The sequence below is a fragment of the Sarcophilus harrisii genome, chromosome 6 (assembly GCF_902635505.1).
Source record: "Sarcophilus harrisii chromosome 6, mSarHar1.11, whole genome shotgun sequence".
In the NCBI taxonomy this organism is placed as follows: Eukaryota; Metazoa; Chordata; class Mammalia; order Dasyuromorphia; family Dasyuridae; genus Sarcophilus; species Sarcophilus harrisii.
In genome coordinates, this window is record NC_045431.1 from 194,268,730 (window position 1) to 194,290,701 (window position 21,972).

At 39.2% G+C, this 21,972-nt stretch overlaps 1 protein-coding gene across 21 annotated transcripts in view; it reads right to left on the reverse strand.

Annotated features, from left to right (window-relative positions):
- The window catches only part of PPFIBP2 (PPFIA binding protein 2), a 181,574-nt gene that overhangs the window by 19,401 nt on the left and 140,201 nt on the right, over positions 1 to 21,972 (reverse strand). For 15 of the 21 annotated variants that reach the window (XM_031942169.1, XM_031942171.1, XM_031942170.1 and 12 more), the window contains 10 exons: positions 21,560 to 21,668; positions 19,423 to 19,455; positions 15,597 to 15,658; positions 11,901 to 11,976; positions 8,070 to 8,173; positions 7,171 to 7,238; positions 6,921 to 6,992; positions 5,464 to 5,521; positions 3,766 to 3,807; positions 613 to 745 (listed from right to left, as the gene is read on the reverse strand). In XM_031942169.1, coding sequence (XP_031798029.1) covers positions 613 to 745; positions 3,766 to 3,807; positions 5,464 to 5,521; positions 6,921 to 6,992; positions 7,171 to 7,238; positions 8,070 to 8,173; positions 11,901 to 11,976; positions 15,597 to 15,658; positions 19,423 to 19,455; positions 21,560 to 21,668 — 757 coding nt within the window. The remainder of the gene's footprint in view (positions 1 to 612; positions 746 to 3,765; positions 3,808 to 5,463; positions 5,522 to 6,920; positions 6,993 to 7,170; positions 7,239 to 8,069; positions 8,174 to 11,900; positions 11,977 to 15,596; positions 15,659 to 19,422; positions 19,456 to 21,559; positions 21,669 to 21,972) is intronic. The other 6 variants (XM_031942174.1, XM_031942185.1, XM_031942179.1 and 3 more) reach the window with 2 other exon arrangements.

The following is a 21,972-nucleotide window of genomic DNA, read 5'->3' on the forward strand; positions in this document are numbered from 1 at the left end:
ACCACAAATTCATATCAGGGAGGAAAAATGGAAAGAAGGGTAGCAAGGGAGGAAGGAATGGGGCTGGGGTGGACATTTCACCTGATTTCCTTAAAGAGAACCGATTCCTCCCTTCACAGTCTGCAATGCAATGCTAGCCTTTCTAGATATATTACTGAGCAGCCCCTTTGCTACAGAAATACACATCGGGAGGCTAGGGAGGATGGTGTCCACAGCCAAACCAGTTGTATGTAGTGGGATTTCTTTTTGGTTTGTTTTCCATAATCATGCAAAACCAAAACACCCAACACTCTGGCACCTGTTACCCAGAAAAGAATACCAGCTTTGTTCTTCATTGTTATTATACTAATCAGCAGCCACTTAACTTTGACCTTAATTATGGCTCTCTAAGTGTAAATGTAGATTAAGCTTCTCACCACATGAGCTTTCTCTAGCTCCTTCCCAAGCTTGTGTTATACCAGGTGTGGATTTGTTAGAGAAAGCCAAGAATTCATCCTGGAGAGAATGTGGCTCTACAGCACGCCTCCCAGAACATATATGTCTCAGAGCTCTGTCTAGTCTGGCCCCAGGACTGGGGGCTCTTTGGTCAGAAAGTGAACAATAGGGACTTACTCAGGCTTGGCAGGCTGCTCCCTGAGGTGTGAGAAGCAGATGGGATTGATGTTCCAGGCTCTCCATTGTGTGTAGTTCCAGAAAGCTTCCCTGGTAATGTTGGGTATTTGTTTTCCCCTAGGAAAAGGGTGTCCTGTGGAAAAAACAGAAATGTAATTTATGTGACTATAAAGAGGACTGTGGTCTTTGCTAAATATCTCATTAGGTGTATCCAGCATTCATTTATGTTCTTACCAAATACATATAACCATCCTAACGGCATTTATTTAGAGCTGGGATAGTTATTTGGGATATTAATTGTGGGAGCCAGGCAGAGGGAGAATATAGATGATAGATTCTTGAAAGCTGCCTATAAATTTGGCACAGAGACAAGATGATATAATGGTAAGAAATTGTTTGGGGGCAGAAAGTAGATGATCTGATCAATCTTGATAAATTCATTTCCCAGAAGATATATGGAATAATGAAGAGTTAATGTGGACTTAATTCTATCTCAAAAAAAAGAAGTAGATGGTAAAATAGAAGTAGAAGTACAGGGATAAAGTGATCTGGAAGCTGAAGAAAATACTGGATATAATCAGACACTATTTTTGATTTTAGGAAATCAAGTTTCGAATCAGTTAGAGAAGAGAGGCACAGTTTCTCTTCATGAAGAATGGGAGGCTTTCAAGAATGAAATTCTGACAATATAAGTGAAAATGTCATTGCAAAGAACAGGAGGAGCCTGCTACCTTAAAATACAATAACAACAAAGACCTGATGGAACCACACAAAGATGAACACAGATTAAAAAGGTAGAGGAAGGGGATAAATAACCCAGTGAGAATAAAAAGAGTGTAATTCTTTTTACAAAAGGGCAATGACATATAGATAGGCTTGTCTGGGAACAGATAGTATAAGTTAATAGAAAGAAAGTTTGATTCCATTTTGTTTCTGTTTTCTTTATTAAGAACAATGGTTTAATTGGAAAGGATAGAACAAAGGAGCAACTAAAGAACAACATAAAAAGCTAAGACCTGAAAATATGAGTACCTAGCCACTTTAAATGAATTTGGATTGACTTGAGAAAAACTTAGGGATCAGGAAAAAAAAAACTTAAAGCATCTGCAGATATTACTACAAAATCACTGAAGAAAGGAAAATCCCCGAAAAGGGAAGAAGGAAGATTATAGAAACTATTGCCCAGTAAATCTGATATTGGCTTTCCAACAAAATTCTAGAAAATAACATTAGACAGATAATCTATGATCCCTTAGAAAAGAAAGCTATGATCAACAGGAGCCAGAACAGGTTCTTAGGACCAAACGAAACTCCAAATGTGTGAATATCTGAGATGATTTAAACTGATGTTTTTCTAATCTTCTTCTTGTGGTTTCATTAGACTTGGGCTGAGGGAACTCAGATGGAAAAAAAAAATGTATTTATTTTCATGAAGCTTGAATTGGAATTTGTTACTTCCTTTAATGATTTTTAAAATCATATTCTGAAAAGGGGATTCCTGGACATCATCAGATTGCCAAAAGAACTCATTAAAAAAGAAATTTAGGAACTTCTGCAGTATGCAGATAGGCAGTTTTGTGCATAGAGACCTGGAGTTGGGAAGACCTTCTGTTTCTCTCTTTTGGTACAGATAAAGAAGTCTTATACAGAATTATAGGAGTAAAGAGGCACTACCTCCCATAAAAGTGTATGAAGAGAGGAAAAAGCTCCCATTATGAAGAAACAGAAGTCCTACTAGAAAAGAATCTTTCTCTTCCTCTTCCCCTAGGCTCCAGGGTATTTCCATGATGGAAGCTGGGGGTGGGATGAAGGAAGCGTTTTTTCTAATGCAGATTAGAGAGAAAAGGTAGAACCTCCCCAAGGAAGAGAAAAAAATTCAGAAGCAGCTTATGGAGATGTACAGGAATCTTTCCTTAAGCAAACATTAAGAAATGAGTCAAACTGAGTCTGTTGACTTAGCTTAAAAAGACCAAGCTGTCCTATTTTATCTCTAGGCATCCTGATCTCTATCTTGCCACTGGACCCAGAGGGCTCTGGAGGGGAAAGTGAGGCAGGTGACCTTGCACAGCCCTTACCCACTTAAATCTGATTCATTTGCAAGTCAGGGCATCCCTTCCTGAAGTCATGGTCCTGACAAGGATGAACAAATGGACAAACAACAATAGCAACTTAAGGTATGAGTACCTTAGGACCAGGAACATCTTTGTCCCTACCTCTTGGTCCCCCATCCCTCATGATGTGCAGGAGGAAGAGGAAGGGGAGAAGGAACAGAAGATCCCTATAATGGTTTCCTGAATTAAGGGTGCTAAGTGCATATTCTCACAGAGTCTATATTAGAACTTGGCAGTGAGGTAGAGCTCAAAGGGTAGAGTCAGTGGTGGACTTGAGGAACTGTAGTATGGTGGAAAGACTGCTGGCTGATTCTGGAGCCAGAGAAGCTACAGGTGAATCCTAGCTTGGGTCTGGCTGTGTACTGGGGAGAATGACCAAACCTCACTTGTCTATGGTCTCCTCATTTAAGAAGAAATGAAGGGGGCCAAGTTAGACAGGTTTTTCCAACTCTAAATTCAATAACCCATGTTGTAAATCAAGAGCTAGTTAAAAGTTTTTTAAGTCTGGCCTAGGGACCCACCAGATAGAAAAATACTTCTATAGGGAAAATCATCTTGAGCAATTTTGAGTTTGAGTGAGGGGACAAGCTAAGGCTGAACCTCAGTTTTTTCTATTACTCTGTTTATAACCTTGGGCAATCAGTTGCCTTAATTTCTTCCTCGGCAGAGGGAAAGTGTTAGACTAATGACCTCTAGTCCAAGATATTTCCCAGCTCTGAATCTATGATTCTATAATGGTTTCTTGTAACACAAACTGTTCATCCATCAAAAAGAAGTCTGTGCTTATGTGACTTTCATTGCTCCCCTCGTTCATCAATTCTGAAAGGCTCAGAGGCTGCCACATTGGTCTGAGAATATATTCAGGTGATAAATCAGCCACAAAAGAGATTGAGATTTAGAATAATTGGAAATCTTCTTGCCTCCATCCACCATCCCACCCCAAAGCTCATGGTCCTTGTGCTAGGAGAGTAGCAGATGCTCCATATAGCAAATACCATATCCCATTAAGGCAAATGACAAGCAAATAACACAGTGAATATACCTCAGATCCTACAACAGGCACGAGTGGTTTCCCGTCTACATACTATGGAGGTGTAGGAAGGAGAGTTTCAGTTTGGTAGAGAAAAAACCAACAAGACAAGTGTTAGTATAAAACACACCCAGAGCTCTCACTTTGTCCTGACCTGCTGATGCTGCTATTCATACTGTTATTTTTGCCACCCCCAAAATAAGAATCATCGGTCTTACTGGTGACTGCAGAAATGGGGACCATGAATCCTCTGTGGTCAAATGAAAATGATCAGTGAGCTCTATTTTGGGTCAGGACAGGAAGATCATAATCACAGAAGATACCAACAGATCCCTATGGTTTAAATCATTCTTTCTCTTGTATCAATAACAAGAATTTATGACGGGTACATCAATACCAAGTGACAATTATACCTATTGTAAACAGTAATTTATATGGTTTTTTTTTGCTCCAATACAGATTGGAGGAAATGTAAGGTATATTTCAAAGCTGAATCCATGGTCACTTGCCTAAAATAAGGTGAAATATTTAATTTAAAACCCAAGAAATCTCAAGTGAATTCTCCAGCAGAGAGGGATATCTAGAAGGACATGCACTGCTCTTCAGGGAATAAGAAAAAGAATGTCTTTAGCTTCTTGTTTTTTTCCCCCCTGAGGCAATTAGGGTTATACACAGATAGTAAATGTTAAGTGTCTGAGCCCAGTGCTCTATCTGCTACACCATCTAGCTGCCCCTTTAACTTCTCTTCATTGGAAGAAGTAGCTAGACTGGATGCTTCCAATGTCTACTAAAGAAAAAAAGAATTTTGATTCTAATCAGGAGTTTTCCAGAGCCTCTTAGCTGGCTTCCTTGGCTCCCCTATCTCTCCTATCCTATTCTGAACACTGCTACTATACCAGTTTTTCTTGAACACAGTTCAAACATAGGAATCCTGTCACTTCCCCTAATCAAAAACCTTCAATGGCTCCCTAATGAACACAGAATGAATGGCAATCTCTTCAGCTTGGGGTACAAGGTCCTTCCCAATACAGTTCCATTTTCTCTAATCAATCTTTCTGCCATTATTCCTCAAAACTGACCCTTAGCCTTAGTCAGTATGAACATCCTTGTTATATCCCTAAAGAGTTTCCTCAAATGATCCTAATTCTAAGTAGCTTCTCAAAATGTTATTCCTTTGCTTGCCTCTTCCAGGAAATCTTTCCTAATCACTCAAGCCCACAAATTATCTTTTCTTGCAGTTTGCTTAAAGCACCCACACATGGCACTGTACAACTCGGCAGCTGCTTGAATGTGGTTCTGCACCAGTAGTACAAGTAACAATTGTTTTAAAGCTTGTAAAGGACTTTTTGTACATTATTTCACTTGATCTCTGTGTTATTTTTAAAACATGGGGTTTGGAGTCTGGAAGACTTCAGTTGGAGTTGTGACTCAGACACTGAATCATTGTGTGATCCCTAAGCAAGTTATGGAACCTCTCTCAAGCCTCAGTTTATTCGTTCATAGAATGAAGATAATAACAGCACCTCCTTCTTGTTTGAAGGAGCAACTGAGTTAACTGATGTAAAGTGCTTTGTACAATTTAAAGCCCTAAATAAATGCTAACTTTTACTCTCGATTGTCTCTCTCCTCTTGGAACCCATACACACGGCCCACTACAGTGTTGGTCATTATGTAGATAAGGAACAATTACTGAAAGAATGACAGGCAAACCTTTTCCACAGAGTTATGTTGCAGGTCTTCCAGACTACTGGACAGTTTTTCCTGAGTCCTTAAAAGAGTAAAAAAGAAAAAGGCAAATAATTACTAGGGAGCAAAACACGTGTGCCTGAATGACACCCCTAGAGCAGATGGACTATACTAAGCTGGATGGTACAGATGTTTTAAACTTAAACCAATTATTTTCTTTTTGGCTCAGAGTTCAGAGAATTTATCCATTTGGACCAACCTCATTCCAGGAAATAACGTGCAAAACTGAGGGTAGGGACTACAATAACCAGAGGTGCATCTGGAAACCACATGCTGTTCTTTGAGGTCACCTGCTTTGGTAGCTTCCGTTCTCCTCCTCCTCCTCCTAACACAATGGCCCAGAGCCAGGACATCTCTGTTTTTGATGACATACTGAATTACTAAGGGAGGCTACCTCCCCTGGAGCAGATGTGTGTGTGTGTGTGTGTGTGTGTGTGTGTGTGTGTGTGAGAGAGAGAGAGAGAGAGAGAGAGACAGAGAGAAGGAGAGAGACAGAGATAGAGACAGACACAGTGAGAGAGACACACAGAGAGAAAAAGACAGAGAGATAGAGATACACACAGAAAGAGAAACAGAGAGGAGAGACAAAGACACACAGAGAAAAACACATACACACAGAAACAGAGAGAGGAGAGAGAGATAAAGACACAGACACAGAGTAAGAGATACAGAAAGACACACACACACACATACACACAGAGACAAAGAGACAGAGAGAGGGAGGGAGGGAGTGGAAGGGAGAGAGAAAGAGAGAGACAGACAGAGAGACATGGGGAGGAGAGAGAGAGACACAGAGAGAAAGACACACACAGAAACAGAGAGAGAGAGAAACAGACGGGAGGGAGAGAGAGAGAGAGAGAGACAGAGAGAAGGAGAGAGACAGAGATAGAGACAGACACAGTGAGAGAGACACACAGAGAGAAAAAGACAGAGAGATAGAGATACACACAGAAAGAGAAACAGAGAGGAGAGACAAAGACACACAGAGAAAAACACATACACACAGAAACAGAGAGAGGAAAGAGAGATAGAGACACAGACACAGAAAAAGAGATACAGAAAGACACACACAGAGACAAAGAGACAGAGAGAGGGAGGGAGGGAGGGAGTGAGGAAGGGAATAAGGGAGGGGGAGAGAGAGAAGAGAAAGAGAAAGAGAAAGAGAAAAAGAATATTTGGGGAAAGATTATGGGTATCCTTACCAAGCACCCCATCAAAACCTCATGTTTTAAATGACCTCAATGTCTTACAAACAATCTGAAGCCTTCTCTAAAGGATGCAGATTTGCAGAGGCCAGATCCCAGGACCTGAATGGAATCCATAAGCTTTGTGCTTCTCTTTTTCTTTCTGGAACACTGATGCCATTTCCAGTGAACGTGAGGCAGCCCTGAACCTTAAGAGAAGGCATGCGAAGTTGGTACCTGCTCTGTGTTTCCAGGGAATCCTCCTCACAGGGGGAAATCTGGCCATTGCTGGCACCCAGGATGCTTCCACTGTCAAAGGAAACATCACACCCAATCAGTTAGGTTAACAGCTCTCTTGGCTCAGGACCCACACACCTGCCAGGGTTGCCAAGGGGTAGCTTGTTCCCAGAAGTTGAGTGCGGGTGGGATGATCCTAAAGCCATAAGAGCAATCTAGAGAGGAATGTCACAGGACTCTGGGGTCTCACCTTGTTTCCAGGATTTTCTGAGGCAGGGGAGGAACCCCTAAAGTAGGGGAGGTACATCTGGGAGACATCTGCAGGGGAAACAGAATTTTCAGCCATTCTAACAGACACACTGAATAACATACTCATTATTTAAAGACCAGTTTCTTACAGACCCAATATGAAGAAAGAAAATTAGTAAAAGTTAGGGACACACGGCTTTAGCTTTCTGGTTTTGTGGCTTATGTTAACCTCTCTGGAAAGGACCTCAGTCAGTTTCCTCAACTCTAAAATGACAGATTGAAAAACAAAAAACTTAAAAACTCTGATCAGTATTACATGACTTGTCACAATTCCAGTAGACGAATAATGAAGCGTATTACCACGCCTTCAACAAGAGGTGATGGACACCTTGTGCAGATTGAGATTTCTATTTTTAGGTAAGATGTGAATTTGTTATGCATTGTTAGTAGGGTAAAGCAGTGAGAAAAAATTGATAAGTATTTAATTAAAAAAATTTTAAATAACAGGATGGGACTAGATAACTTTCTGGTTCTCTCACCTAATTCTAAAATTTTATGATCTATGATTTTTTATTCAGGTCCTGGTTTGGTGTGTCTCAACGTGGTAAAATCTCTTTATGAGTTGGGAGTCAGTCATATGACTAGAAATCATGACTGGCTCATTAAATGGACAAACTTTGCAGGCCATAAATTTATGAAGCCTAACCCAACCCAGCATGATCTGTTTAATGTAAATGAGTTGTTTAAGTTTCCAGACATCACCCTAATTCATTTACTTAGCTCATTACTGATTGGTTGGCAAAGACTTAACCAACTCCCTCCCTTTCTCCCAGCTCAGAATTTAGGTCAGACCCCCCAGGGCTGCTTTGCATTTAAAAATCAAATAATAAAATCCAAGACCTCCAGTTTCATAGCATCTCCTAAGGATTTGTTCATCATGTTCCATTTCCTGAAAGATCCCTCCATTTCTTCATCTCCACTAGAAAGGATTCTTTCTGAAGAGCCTGAGGAAGATCAAGAGAAAGAGAAAATAATTTTACTCAGAGTGACTTCATTGCAGAGATTTGAAAACAGTTTTTCCTTCTTCACAATAAAAGTAAAGTAAAAGAAGAGAGAAAAAACTGGCTGATGATGGCTTCCCCTCTGTCTCCTTCCACTTACTATATGTAGCTTGTATATATTGATTTATGTACATACTGTCTCTTTTATTAGAATGTAAACGCCTTTCATAATATAGAAGTTTAACTTGTTTTTGGTTGTTATTTGCTTGTATTTTGTTACCTTTCTCATTTTTTTTCCTCCTTTTGATTTGTTTTTCTTGTGCACCATGATAATTGTGCAATTGCACATGTTTAACATTTATTGGATCCCCTGCCATCTGAGGAGGGAATAGGAAGGAAGAGAGGGAGACAAATTTGAAACATAAGGTTTTGCAAGGGTGAATGATGAAAACTATCTGCCTATGTTTTGAAAATAAAAATCTTTAAAATACAACAAAAAAAGTAAGCTCCTTGAGGACAGGGGCTGTTACAGCTTTTTTCTTTGTAGCTCTGGTATTTAGCACTGGGTCTGGCACATACCCTATCCAACATTCACATCCTTTGTTCTAAACTGATTTCATATTATTTTTCTTCGTGGACATCACATTCCAGACAAACTGACCTATATATAATTCTCTAGTCCAAGGTATTCCACTCCCAGGCACCATAATAATAGTGCCATTTATAACAATTTATTTATATTGATTGTACTATGTGTCAGGCACTGTGCTAAAATCTTTAGAAATATTATCCATCCACAACCACAACCCTGAGAATATATCCCAGTATTATTCTAATTTTTTTCAACATCTTTTGTTAAGGTAAACTGAATGAAAGTGATTTGACCAAGGATGGCTAACAGGTGCCCGAGGCCAGATTTGAACTTAAGAATTCTATTCCATCAGTTAGCTGACATTGCATAGGTCGACCCATGTCTGAAATGCCCTACTTCCTCCTCCCTGCTTGTAGTTCCCTGTTCCATTCAAGATTCAGATCAAGTGAATGAAGGAATGACACTTATTTATTAAGGGCTTTCTAGGTCCAACATATATTGCTAAGAACTGGGAATACAAATAGAAAAGTTAAGACAGTCCCTGACCTGACCTCCAGGAACTCACATTTTAGGGGAGGTAATAGCCATAAGTCAGATGGCAAGATCCCATAGTCCTTGGTCTCAGATTCATACTTGGAGCCTTTCTTGAATTATATCCCATATTACGGGGGCTTTCTTCTCCCCACAGTGGGGACCTAGTTGCTGCCACAGTAGATAAAGTGCCAGGTCTGGAGTCAGAGTGACTCATCTTCATGAGTTCAAACCCAACTTCAGACATTTATTACCTGTGTGACCTTGGGCAAGTCACTTAACCTTGCTTGCTTCAGTTTCCTCATTTGTAAAATGAGCTGGACAAGAAAATGACAAGCCACTCTAGTACCTTTGTCAAGAAAACCCCAGATGGGATCATGAAGAATTAGACACAACACCAAAATCTGACACACTCTTGAAATTATTTTCTACTTAAATGTGTTTTTATTGCTTATTCATTGTTTTCTTTCCTGTCCTCCCTATCCCTGACTCAGTTGACAACAAGTTCCTTGAGGGCAGGGATTAATACCATTTTTGATTTGTAGCCCCAACAGTGTCTAGCACAAAACAATATTTAAATGTGTTACTTTTAATTTTCTATTGCTACAGCAATTTCGCCAGGTTATCTGAAAAGAAGTTCTCTCTTCCATTCTAGCTTATACATTATATTCCTACCCTAACTTTATACATTTTCTTTTAAATTTTACAGGATGGGGTTCCACAAACTCAGATCCTCTTACACCACAGAAACTTTACTCTTGCAGTCCATAATGTGATTTTCCTATGACTGCATAAAGTCAGGCCCCAGTAGCACTCAGACAGAATACTTTCCCTGAAGGGTCAAAAACAGACCCTGGAGAAATCATGATTGGGCAATGGGTCAGTGGGTGGACGAGGAGATCAGATCAATGCTTCCAAATCTTCCCTCATCCTTGGGCAATTATGGGATTGCTGCCAAAGAATCTTATAATTCAGGGATTTGCACGATCCCTCCCTCCCATGCTTGTCTCATCCTGGGAAAAAGCTCGTAAAACTTGGCATTTCATCAGAGTCCTTAAGAACAGTAATGGGTGCAAATACCAAACACTTCTCCTGATATTGTAACAGGCTCTGTCCATGGGAACCAAAAATAAAAGAGCTGTTGCATCATTGTGTGGGCAGCATCTATGAAGGTAATTATAAAAAACAATTCTCTTTGTCCACTTGGACCCAAGGCACTTGGAATACAAAGACATATATATGCATGCAAATAAGAATACAGGTTTCTGTGAATGCAGTTTAAAAGGCATTAGGAGCCCTCAAAAGCTGCTGAGTACCTTCCAAATTAGCCATGAGATGCATGAGCCCTATCCTTTAATACCTGGTAGAAAGTTAATCAATTCTTAATCAATTAATTAATGGATCAGTTTTTGATTGATGGAAAAGATAGGGAATTGGGCTGAAGGGTATCCATAGCCCTTCTAGTGCTGCTATTCACCATCTCTCAGAAAATGAAATTTCAGTTTATATTCATTTGGGGCCATTCCTTGATGTTTCCAGTTGATGTAGGGCAAAAAGACACAGCATGGTAAAAAGAACCCTGGCTTTTAAGTCAAAAGGGCAGGGTTCAAATCCTACCTATGAATGATTTCCATCTATGTGACCTTAGACAATTAATTTATCCTCTTGGGCTGGCCAAATGAAGGGGCCAGATTAAATAAAGTGTCAAATTAGACATGCATCTGCTTTTATTTGAATTTGATGTCTCCCTCCCCCACAACTAACTGAGTTCTGGGGTTTTTTCCACCTCTATAACTTATGCTCCTAACCCCCCCTCCCCAACACAAAACCCATATGATCTTAAGCTATTCTATGACCCGATGGAGGTTAAGGGTTTCCTCAAATTCCTTCAATAGACCTTTAGCTCAAAGATATTACCTACAATGTTTTCCCAGCTGGGCTACTAAAACAAATGGAAAATCACTACCATGGCAGTTTGAGGGTCTGGCAGAGGAAAGGGATCTCAACAGATTTGGGAGCCTATTTTACCTTTACAGGAACTCCCGGTGTGGACTGGTGCCCATGGAAGGTAGACTGTAATTGCTGATATGACGGAGGGAAAACCCTGCTTTGTGACTCATTAGTTCTCACAAGATACTCTAGGCCTGATGAAAACCTTGAGAAGTTTTCCCTCATCACACACAGCAGGCTTTGAAAGGACAACTAGACAGGGCCATGTAATTGTTCCCATCATGGGAGGCAGAGTGGAATGGTGATTAGGGCATTAGGGCTTTTGAGTCTGGAAATACTGGGTTCACAAATTCTGCCTCTGATTTACTATCTGGGTTAAACCTGGGCAAATCACTTAAATAGTTCCCACTTGAAATGAAGGGATCTTTCTAGCTCTGATTCTGTGATTCTATGATCACCTTCAATCAACTATTTTCTCATATTCACTGAAAGGATGTCTTACCTAGAAGGGAGAGTGAGGGATTTCTGTTGGAAGCAACACTGGGGTTTAATACCCCTCGCTTTTGGCACAGTGGGCACAAGGCCCTAGGAGAGAGAATTCACTGAAAGGAAGGCAAATTCTTTTGGGAACAACACTGAATTTGTCTTTTCTCTTACCGTGACCACCCAACATGATCTCCTTTACCCTTCGGTACTGGCTCAGTAATAGCGTGAGCTCCTCTATCCTACGGTCCTGAAACAAAAAGGAAGGAGACTTAGAAGACTTACAATTATTTTTAAGAACCAGTTATAAGGTGGCCAGACATAGGCACTGTGAATTACACCAGAAACTGGGCCATCTTTGGAGTCAAGAGGAACAGCCTTCAAATCCTGGCTATTATTTCCTACCTGTGTGACCTCAGACAATTAACTCCTGCAGTCTCAGTTTCCTCTTTGCAAAATAAAAGGATTGGACTGGGTCAGAGGTGTCAAACACTCTGCACATGACAGATTAAAATGAAATTGGGAAATATTTAACAAAATAAAAAACAAAACAAAACAAAAAAAAAACCACAGTGGAACAAATAATATTAACATGTGGTTTTCTAACTCAGTGGCCTGCAAAGAGTTTGCTATGGTAAGCAGTTCCCCTTTCTAGTTAAACTGAATTAGAAAATTATTATTATTTTTTTAATAATACCTATTTATTTTTCTAAATGCATGCAGAAATAGTTTTCAACATCCACCCTTGCAAAATCTTGTGTTACAAAGTTTTCTCCCTCTCTCCCTCCTTTTCCCTCCCCCCAAGACAGCAAGCAATCCAATATAGGTTAAAAGTGCAATAATATACTTTTATTAGCCTACATTTGGAAATATGAGTGGCCTCCAAATAGAGAAATGGCTAAATCATCATCTGCAAATATCACTGCATCATAGGAATATAGGAAAACTTGTATGAACAAATACAAAACAAAGACAGCAGAAACAATAAAAAAATTCATAATGACTATGGTAATAAAACAGCACTTGGAGCTGGGTAGGATCAGATTAATTGCAATGACCAAACTTGGTTCTTGAACCAAAGAAACATATTTCCTTTGGCTCGTTGGAGGTACAAGCAGAGGACAAGGACTAAAGGTAAAATATGAAGAACAAAAGGCATCAAGAAAATATTAACCTTCCCCCCAAAAAAACCCAAACCCTAAAACCTCAAGAGTAGAATAAATTCCTTTAAATAGCTTCTTGTGTCTTAAAGGGTTTTGTGAATAACTCTGCTTGCCTCTAGGACCAATAAAATGACTCTGGATGGATATACAATTCATGTAGCTGCATAGTGGAATATGATAGGTGTGGAGAATTTTATAAAGGAAAAAAAAGCAATTATTCCATTTTCCAAGAATTTATGCCCTTGTGAATGGGCTTGCAAACCAAATCATAAGAGGACTTCAGATCCACACTTTATAGATGAGGATAAAAGACTATTCTTATCTACTTTACATTTTAGAGAAGAGGATAAAAGACCACAGAGAGGAAGTCTTTTGACTAAGTTTGCATAGATTTTTAATGGCAGATTCAGGACTTGGAACTCATGTTCTCAGACTTCAAATCCTATTTTTTTTCACTGGACATAGCTCTTTTGAAACCTTTAAGAGGTAGAAGATACCTAAGACTTCATCTAGTCTAACCTGCACCTTAAGTACCAAAAACAGGTACTAGGTCACCTTGTCTCTGCTTATACATCTCCCGTACTAGGGCATTTTTTATTTCAGAAGGCAACCCATACTGCTAATGAGATAAAAATTATAAAGTTCTTAGTACTTGGTACATAGTAAGTGCTAAGTTTAGTGTTAAAGTTAACCATTATCATTATTATTAATTGATAGGAAGATCATTCTTTTTTAATAACTGTGAAATTGATATCCCTGTAATTCCCATCATCATCTAGGTTATGATTCTGACCTATGAAACCATGCAAATCTAATCCTTTTCTTTTCTTCCAAATCAAGCTCTTCTATTTTCCCTTAGTTTTAGTCTCTTTAAATACTATCAATATGGTGTAACTTTATAGAAGTTTCACTACCCACATCTGTTTGTATTTGCTAACATTCCACAACACTTGAAGTGTGGTCTAATCATTTTAGATTTTCTGGTAATATTGCTTCTTCAAATGATCTATAAGCATCTCTTGGAAACAAAGATCAATTTCCCCCCATATCAGCATTTTATTGGTGCTGCCATATGACTTTGAGACAAGTCTCCAAAGAAATGAAAAAGAAAACCACACAGATAGCAATAGAAAAGAACATGATGGGAGTAAGCGGTCTTGAACATATAACCAATAGGAAGAGAAGGACTTTTAAAAGATGGGTCATTTAGAGGGTGAGTCGTGACCATGGACAGCTCTGATTGCTATGGTCCTTGGCTTATTGGGGGGCTTCACTATCAAGAATTTATGGGAAGACTTGTACAAGGGACAAATAGGATAGTCAGGCATTTGTGATACAATGTGCAATATTGAGGGAATGTCCAAACTCAGGGAAATCACAGATTCATGTAGGCATTTTTTTTTTGGGGGGCGGGGGGGAATACAAGAGTCAGCTCTCTCTCTCCATCTCACCTTACTTTGTAGCATACATATTTGTGCTTGTATTTAATTTATTTTCATTATTTTTATTTCAGGGAGAATGTAAACCCTGAGGGTTTTCTGTGCTTAGTGCCTAATACAGTGCTTCACATATGGTACTAATTTAATAAATATTTGTTGTCATTTATTAACTTTATGGCTAATTAGTCTCCCAAGATTTTTGGACAGGAATAATTCCAAAATCAGTTTTCCTCCATCTTACATTTCTGTAATTGATTTTTTGAACCTAAGAGCAAAACTTTATATTCACACGTTTCCTTTGTAAGATATTCTGGTCAAGATAATTTAAAACCTAGATTATGTCATCTACTGCTCCCAGCTTTGTGTCTGTTGATAAATGAATGAGTATTCTGTTATGTCTTTATTGAAATTACTGGTAAAAAAGTGGAACAGGGTAGGGCCCTGTAAAATTATGCTAGACTCCACCCTCAAGCTTCACAAAGATCTTCTTTGGGAATAGTATTTAATCAGGTGTGAAACCATTTAATACTCCTATGATCTTTCAAAAAGCTAGTGCAATACTTTTAGACATAATTAAACCTAAGTTTTATTATGTAACATATGATTTTTAATGAACAATTTAATTTAAAAAAGCAGATCTCTTTGCACAAATATTTAGTTAAATCCTGGGAATAAAAGACAGGAAAGAGGTTGGATATCTGTGGGGGCCAACATTTTTTTGTTCAATATGAGAGAAGTTTACAAAGAAGGTTAGAAGCCAGGACATTCTAGATATGAAGCTATCCTCTCAAATAGGATGTTTTTATAATGATAAAATCCCTGGATGGAGCCCTAGAACCTCAATAAAGCAAAGTTTTGGGTACTTCCTAAGATTATGAACCTTACGTTAGCATTGATACTCACAACAGGGTGAGTTCTTCCCATGGAATGTCAGATGATCATTCTCCACTTTGATTTATTGCCAGGGTTGTTGGGCCAATGATAGGAGATATTTTTGAACCCTCTATGGGTCCAAATTTGCTACTGGTTTTACTTTCATGTTGCAGCCTCTCAAGTTTGGATGCTTCATGGGAAGAAAATCTCTTTATCAGTCGCCGAAAGGCCCTAGCAGCCAATAAAAACTCTTTGGACATATTGACTTTTTAAAAATAGAATAAAGATACTGAGAACCCAAGTTTGTGAACCACAAACAAACACAAGCATAGAGAAGCACCCTATTGATCAGGAACTAGTAAGTCCCTCTCTAAAGAGAGTTATTCTATTCTTACCTTTTCTTCATTTGCAACAAGTAAGGTTTCCATTCCTATTTTTAGACGTTGAACTTCTTGATCTACAGAGAATTAGGAGACAAAGAGAATTTAGCTGGTACCTTGCAATCATTTCAAGCAACATTAGAGTTCACAGATAGAAAAGCAAAACACACACACACACACACACTCCCATTTCCTATCATTGCCTTGAAAAGACTCTTTATGTCTAATGATTAGATGGGAGCCTTTAACAACAGGTTAATTTACTGCTTATGAGATTTATTTATTGGAAAGAACAAAGAAACTGGATGTTGTGTAATATAAATGATTACATTTGGTCATGAAAAAAGGGAGAAATTAACTTCTTTTACAAAGATATACTGCCAGACTAAGCTGATATGTTGGTTACTTTTATGGAACAGCTTTTCTTTGTCTCTTTTTTTGTTGTCGTTTGTTACAAGTTGAAAAGAGAAGGCAGAAGTAAGTTTAGAAATGAAAGACATTAAAAGATATCAATGCAAATTTAAAAATAAATATACAAAAAAGAACAGTATGTTTGCTAATTCCTCTGAAAAGTTTATGAGTAAGAAAAAAAATTCTATTTACTTCGAGGTGAAACTGACTGATTTAGGCATTTGTCAGTTAATAGATCCTGAATGGCCTTTAGTCCCAATTTTTTTTTTTTTTTTTTTTTTTTTTTTTTTTTTTTTACAATTTCAGCCCATTTTTTAGGGTTCTTAAAAACAAAAGAAAAAAAACCTCTGATATCAAAGTAAACTCTTGGGGAAAATAAGACATAGATACTTGCTTTAAAAGACCATGGCATAGTCACAACCAACTCTTAACATTTTTAAAAAAAATATATCCAAATATGCCTGACACAGTTAAGGAACAACCAATGGTTTTTAAAGACAGTCATGTGTTTCATTCTAAAACCGGCTGAATTCCCAAAGAAATCAGTTAAGTCCTTCCAGTTCTTTGTGTAGGATCTGCACATTCTTTCCCACAGAAAACAGGGCAAATACATATATTTGCTCAGATAAGTATGTCTGTGGATGGCCAAGGATCTAGATGAAACAGAAGATTAAAAGCCTAAGCAAACACTGGAGCAATCACCTAATCCACACTGGGAAGGTCAGGAGCCAGATGTCCCAAATCAGAAGGTCCAAAGTGAAAACCATCTGAAAACAGGATGTAGCCACCCATAAAAAGTTAAAATTTATACAAGAGAAAAGAGATGTAAATGGGGGAAAAATAACCCCACTTTATTTTCCCCTAAAAAAATGTGGTTGTAATACAGAAGAAATTGATATTGGAAGACAGAAGACCCAGGGTGAAAGGGACTCCATCTACCAAGGTTCCCTCTCTTAACCCCTCAATATGGGTTAGGCCATTCTGCCTTAAGGGAGGGTCCAGCTTGATGCAGATTCCTGGTATCTCTTTTGTTCTGACTTGCCTTACTGGTTACCTAAGGGCATAGAAGGGCCCACCCAGGTACAATCAGGCCCCTTCAGATTTGGCAGATGTTCCAAGGCCATGAGTTATATGGCTGACCAAATGAGTTTCTACATGGAGACAAGCAGGAGGAATTGGCTAACTAAGTAATACTGAATATATTTGTTCAATATCCTTTCTATGCTATTGCTAAATAAACTTTAGTTAATTGAAAAATGATCTACAAAAGCCCCACTTTTCTTCAATATCAAAGCTGTACTCCCTGGCACTAAACCCCCTTTTAATACCTGGAGTCTTTAAAGTCCCTCAAAACTCCCCAAACTCCATGAATCAGTGGCTTTAGGTTAAGGTTTCCTATGTTTTATTAGAACTTCCATGACCAAGAATATCAGCATAATAGGTCTTTAGTGGAAAAAAAGCATAGAAATTCAGGGGTCAAAAGTGATTTTGAGCCAGGACCAAGTTCCCTGCTAAAGAACTGTTTTTCCCTGGGCTCATTTTCCCCTACATCCAGTATTCTTTCCTTTGTACCAACAGGAACCCACAAAGAATCCTGCTAAAAGCCCTGAGACACAGACATCCTCATATGAAAAAACTATCATTCAACACTTCAAGATTATTAGAAATCAGAACATAAAAGAAAAATGTAGATGTGACATTGGATTTTAAAAAGAAGCAAATTTAAAAAAAATTAGGTTGATCTGATTCTTCTTTATACATGTTGGATGGGGTTGAGAATGAGGACTGGAGTTCTATCATAATTCAACATAATTATTGCAAGGGTAATTCTTACAAGAAAAATGGTTTTAGTTAATATGGCCCATGAACCATGCATGGCCCAAATCCCACCCAAGCTCAGACAGAAAGTCAGCAAAGCAGAGAAGGGCATCTCAGCCAGGTAGGAAAGAAAGGCAAATTCTGGAAGACATGCTTCTGTTTCCCTGCTTGACCTTCAAAGGAACACTGCCAAGGAAACGCTCCACAAGGAAATTTACTTTTAGTGATCCCTGCTTTCTTCCAACACCAGAGTCTGTTCCTTGTATATCCTAGTTAAAAGTTATCATGGAGGAGAACATGAAACATGGAGTCAACAGGGTGACATTGCAGATTTCAAATTTAGGTGATCTTAAGTGGAATCAAGGGATTATGGACAATGGATCTGCTTGGTTCATATAGTGGATGAAGGTGATAGTCTCTTTGCCCTGGTCAGACCAGTATTGTGTTCTGTTCTGGGGCCCATATTATGGAAAAGATATAAATAAGGTGGAAACTAGCAGGGTGCTAAGGCAGAAAACCATGCCATATGAATACTAACAGCAGAAGAAAGGAGGAGTCTGGAGGAGAGAAGCTGTAAGAGGGGCATGATAGCTATCTTCAATATGGGACTGATTCTGGTTGGTCCAGAAAGCAGAAGAATAACAACAGGATATTGTCGACAGATTTTTGGCTTGATATGAGGGACTTGCTAATCATCAGAGCTGTCCAGGGTAGAACAGGCTGTCTCATGTTAAGCATCTCCTTAAAAAGAGGTGATGGACAAATTGAGAAATACAAATATTTTTGGAGATGGCCAAATTTGTCTTTGTTTTGCTTAGACATGTTTGTAATAGGGATTGTTTTTGTTGCTTTATTAATTTGGGTAAGGGTTAGGGAGGTAGAAGAGGGATAATGTGAATTTGAAAATAAAAATTTTTAAAAAAACAATTTAAAATGAAGGGAAATGAGTTCCTTATCTTTGCAGAACTTGGGTACAAGCTAAGTGACTACTTTTTGGAAGCTGTTTGGATAGTATTCCTAGTCAGCTAATGGATCAGAGTTGGGATTCTTAACTTAAGTTTGTATAGCTGTATTTTAAATCGATCAGATCTGATTTAAAGAGTTTGTGCTGTTATATTTAAATTTTTTTTTGATAACTATTTCAATAATTGTTTTCCTTTGAAATTCCAAATATCTTACTTTATGCATTTAAAAACACAGTTCTGAGAGTGGGTTCATAAGCTTTACTACCCATAGATTAAACAAATAATATTTACTCTGTGATAGTGTTTAAAAATAATACTCTGAAGACAAAATATCCAAATAAAAACATAAAAGGAGCAATGCGGCTGAAAACCTTGACAGTTTCCTTTAAATTGTCCAGCAGAGTGATTTTTTCTGGCTGTGATTCCACATCATGGTGAATTTCTAAGGTGATTTGCGTGATGAAGGGTTTAGGACCCTCCTGGTCTTGACTTGCAAGCAATGAAATATAGGCCTCTATTGAGCCAAGATAATCAAATAATCATGTGAGACTAAGCAGTTGCATTCATTGTTTGTGCAGAGAATTTTAGCTGTAATTGGTGGGGAAAGGTTCAGAAGCATGATGTTGGAAGAGAATCTCAAGGCTTACATTTTTCCTTTAGCCTTCTCTTACAAACTCCCTCTAGGATGGGAAACCAGGAGGAAAAAGCACACATTAGACATGCCCTTTAGACATCCACCAACAGAATCAACCCATCTCAAAAGGACTGATGTTGATCATTTCCTAAAATGAAAACATACTACTTATCAAACACTCCTTTCCCCTTCCCAATCAGAATACAGGGGCCCTGAACTGTTGATAAGGGTACTTACACAGGGTCATTCTGGGATGCTTGCGTACTTATGGTACAGATTAGCAAGATAGTGCAGTTGAAAGACTGAGTCAAAAATAGGGTCATATTTATGAGCAAATTTGACTGTGGGCAAGTCATTTAACTGCTGTTTGACTCAGCTTCCCCAAATGTAAAATGGGTTTAATAATAGCAGCCACCTCCCAGAGCTGTTGAGATTTTATCTGTATAGCACTTGGCAAAAGCAGACACCATGGAAATGTTTATTTCTTCACTCTTAGAAGGAATAAAGACGATTTACAGGATCATGGATTTAGCCAAGTCTAACCCTGCTCATTTTACAGATTCAGGGGCTCAAAGCTAGGCAGTATACCAGTAGTGATGTGAATCTCCAGACCATGGGAAGGTTTTAGGTTTTATCCCTCTGACTTCCTAGCCCTGCCCCAAAGAGGAGATGGGCAGCAACTTTTCCCTGGCAGGTCCCTTGTGCCCCCTAGGAAGGAGTAACGAAGAGATAACATTTTCCTTCCAGTTGTGAATGGTACACAGCTGTATCATTGAGTTCATCCCTCTTGTGCCTGCCTTTGTAAACTTTGGGGGAATTCAGGGTGACTGGTGATAATCTGGTTGTTTATAGAATGTTTATATGGAATGACAATCTGTTTTATGATAAACATAGGGACTTACTGGGAAACTCTTATAAATATAGATTGGCTCCTTCTCTGAAATTTACATTATTAGGAAACTTGCCTAAGAACACACCATAGTCTGTGCCAAGGCAGGATTTTAAACCCAGATTGTCCTTATCTTGAGACTAGCCCTATCCACTAATGTTACACTGCCTTTTCACAGATGACAATATAGATTATTATTTCCATTTCCATCGGCGGGCACAGTAATACCAAAGATTGCCCAACCTATACTTCTCTTAAAGTAGTGTAGGTCTGGGAATTTCTGGGTGTGTCCGAGACCCTTTGGAGGACTTAAGGGGCCAAAATTATTTTTGTAAAAATACTAAAACATTAAAATTTCTAATATTGCAAGGAATGATAGATATCACCAACATGTATTTTTAAAAAATCTCTGGTAGGATTTTTAGTCATTTTAAGAGTATGAGAGGATCCTTAGACAAAAAATTTTGGGAACAGTTTTTTCCTAAAGAGTTTTAAGAGTGTAAGAGGGTCCTTAGACCAAAAAGTTTGGGAACAGTTTTTCCCTAAAGAGGGATACACACTGGTAGGCAAAGGAAAGGAAAACAAGAATTGTTTCCCTGCATTTTGGGCACAAGGTGGCGCATGGATGCAAGGCCATAGACAGATGTCTTATGAATCTCCATTAATTCTCCTATTTTTTTTTCCCCTGAGATTAATTCCTCTTTCAACTTGAAAGGAAAATACAGGTTTCTGGCACTGTCCCGAGGTCATCGATAGCTCTAAAACCCCAGGAGAGGCTGGATGACCAGACTGACCTTCATCTCATATAAGCTCATGCACTTGATCTTGGGTATCCTGCAAATAGGAGACAGAACCAAGGAGAAGCAGCAGCCCAGGGAACAACATGCAATGAAGGACACCTTAAAAAATTATTTTTCCTAAAAATGGATCCTTCTAATGCTGGAAAAGTCTGCTGTCTCCGGCCAACAGGTGTTCAATTTGTGATGAGTCAAGGAAGGGGTCCATCTTATTGTGGGAGAAGCAGGAATGAGGGACATGAGGGGGAGGGCTGCTAAGGGGGTGAGGGACTTTTCAAATAATGTGTTTTTCCCTAGAGTTCACTGTGGAAATGATTCTCTTTGCTTCCCTGGCAACATTTTCTGAGGGCACCAGGATGCCCGCCCTGCCCTTGGGGGTAAGCTGGAAGGTTGGCGATTATCTCCCCTTCGGCTGGGGAATGGGCAGGATACTACACCGTCTGTGGACATCAGCACCTCTTTACCTCTTTCTGTGCTTTCGGCGCAGGTCACGGTCCTGGAGAGCTGGCTGTGGAGGCGCTCGATTTCTGCATCCTTCAGTGCCAGCTGCTCTTGCAGTTGGGCGATTTCAGCCTGGAAGAGCATCGTTCAGATGAGTGAGTGAGTGATCATAAACAGAGGGAGCCCAGACGGAGAACGTGATCCCCATGGGGCACAGCGAGAGGGCTGACTCATCTTGCATTACCCACTGCCTGCCTGCCTGCCTGCCCAGGGCCGTGACTGTCCTGGAGTGACCCAAGCAGAAGCCACTATGGGAGAGTGAAACTGCACCTTCATTAACAACCTCAATGACTTCTTTTCTGCTTCAGTCAGGACCACAGGGGCCAGGGCTCTGACATTATGGGGACCAGGCTGTGACCTCCAGCCATGGAGATCA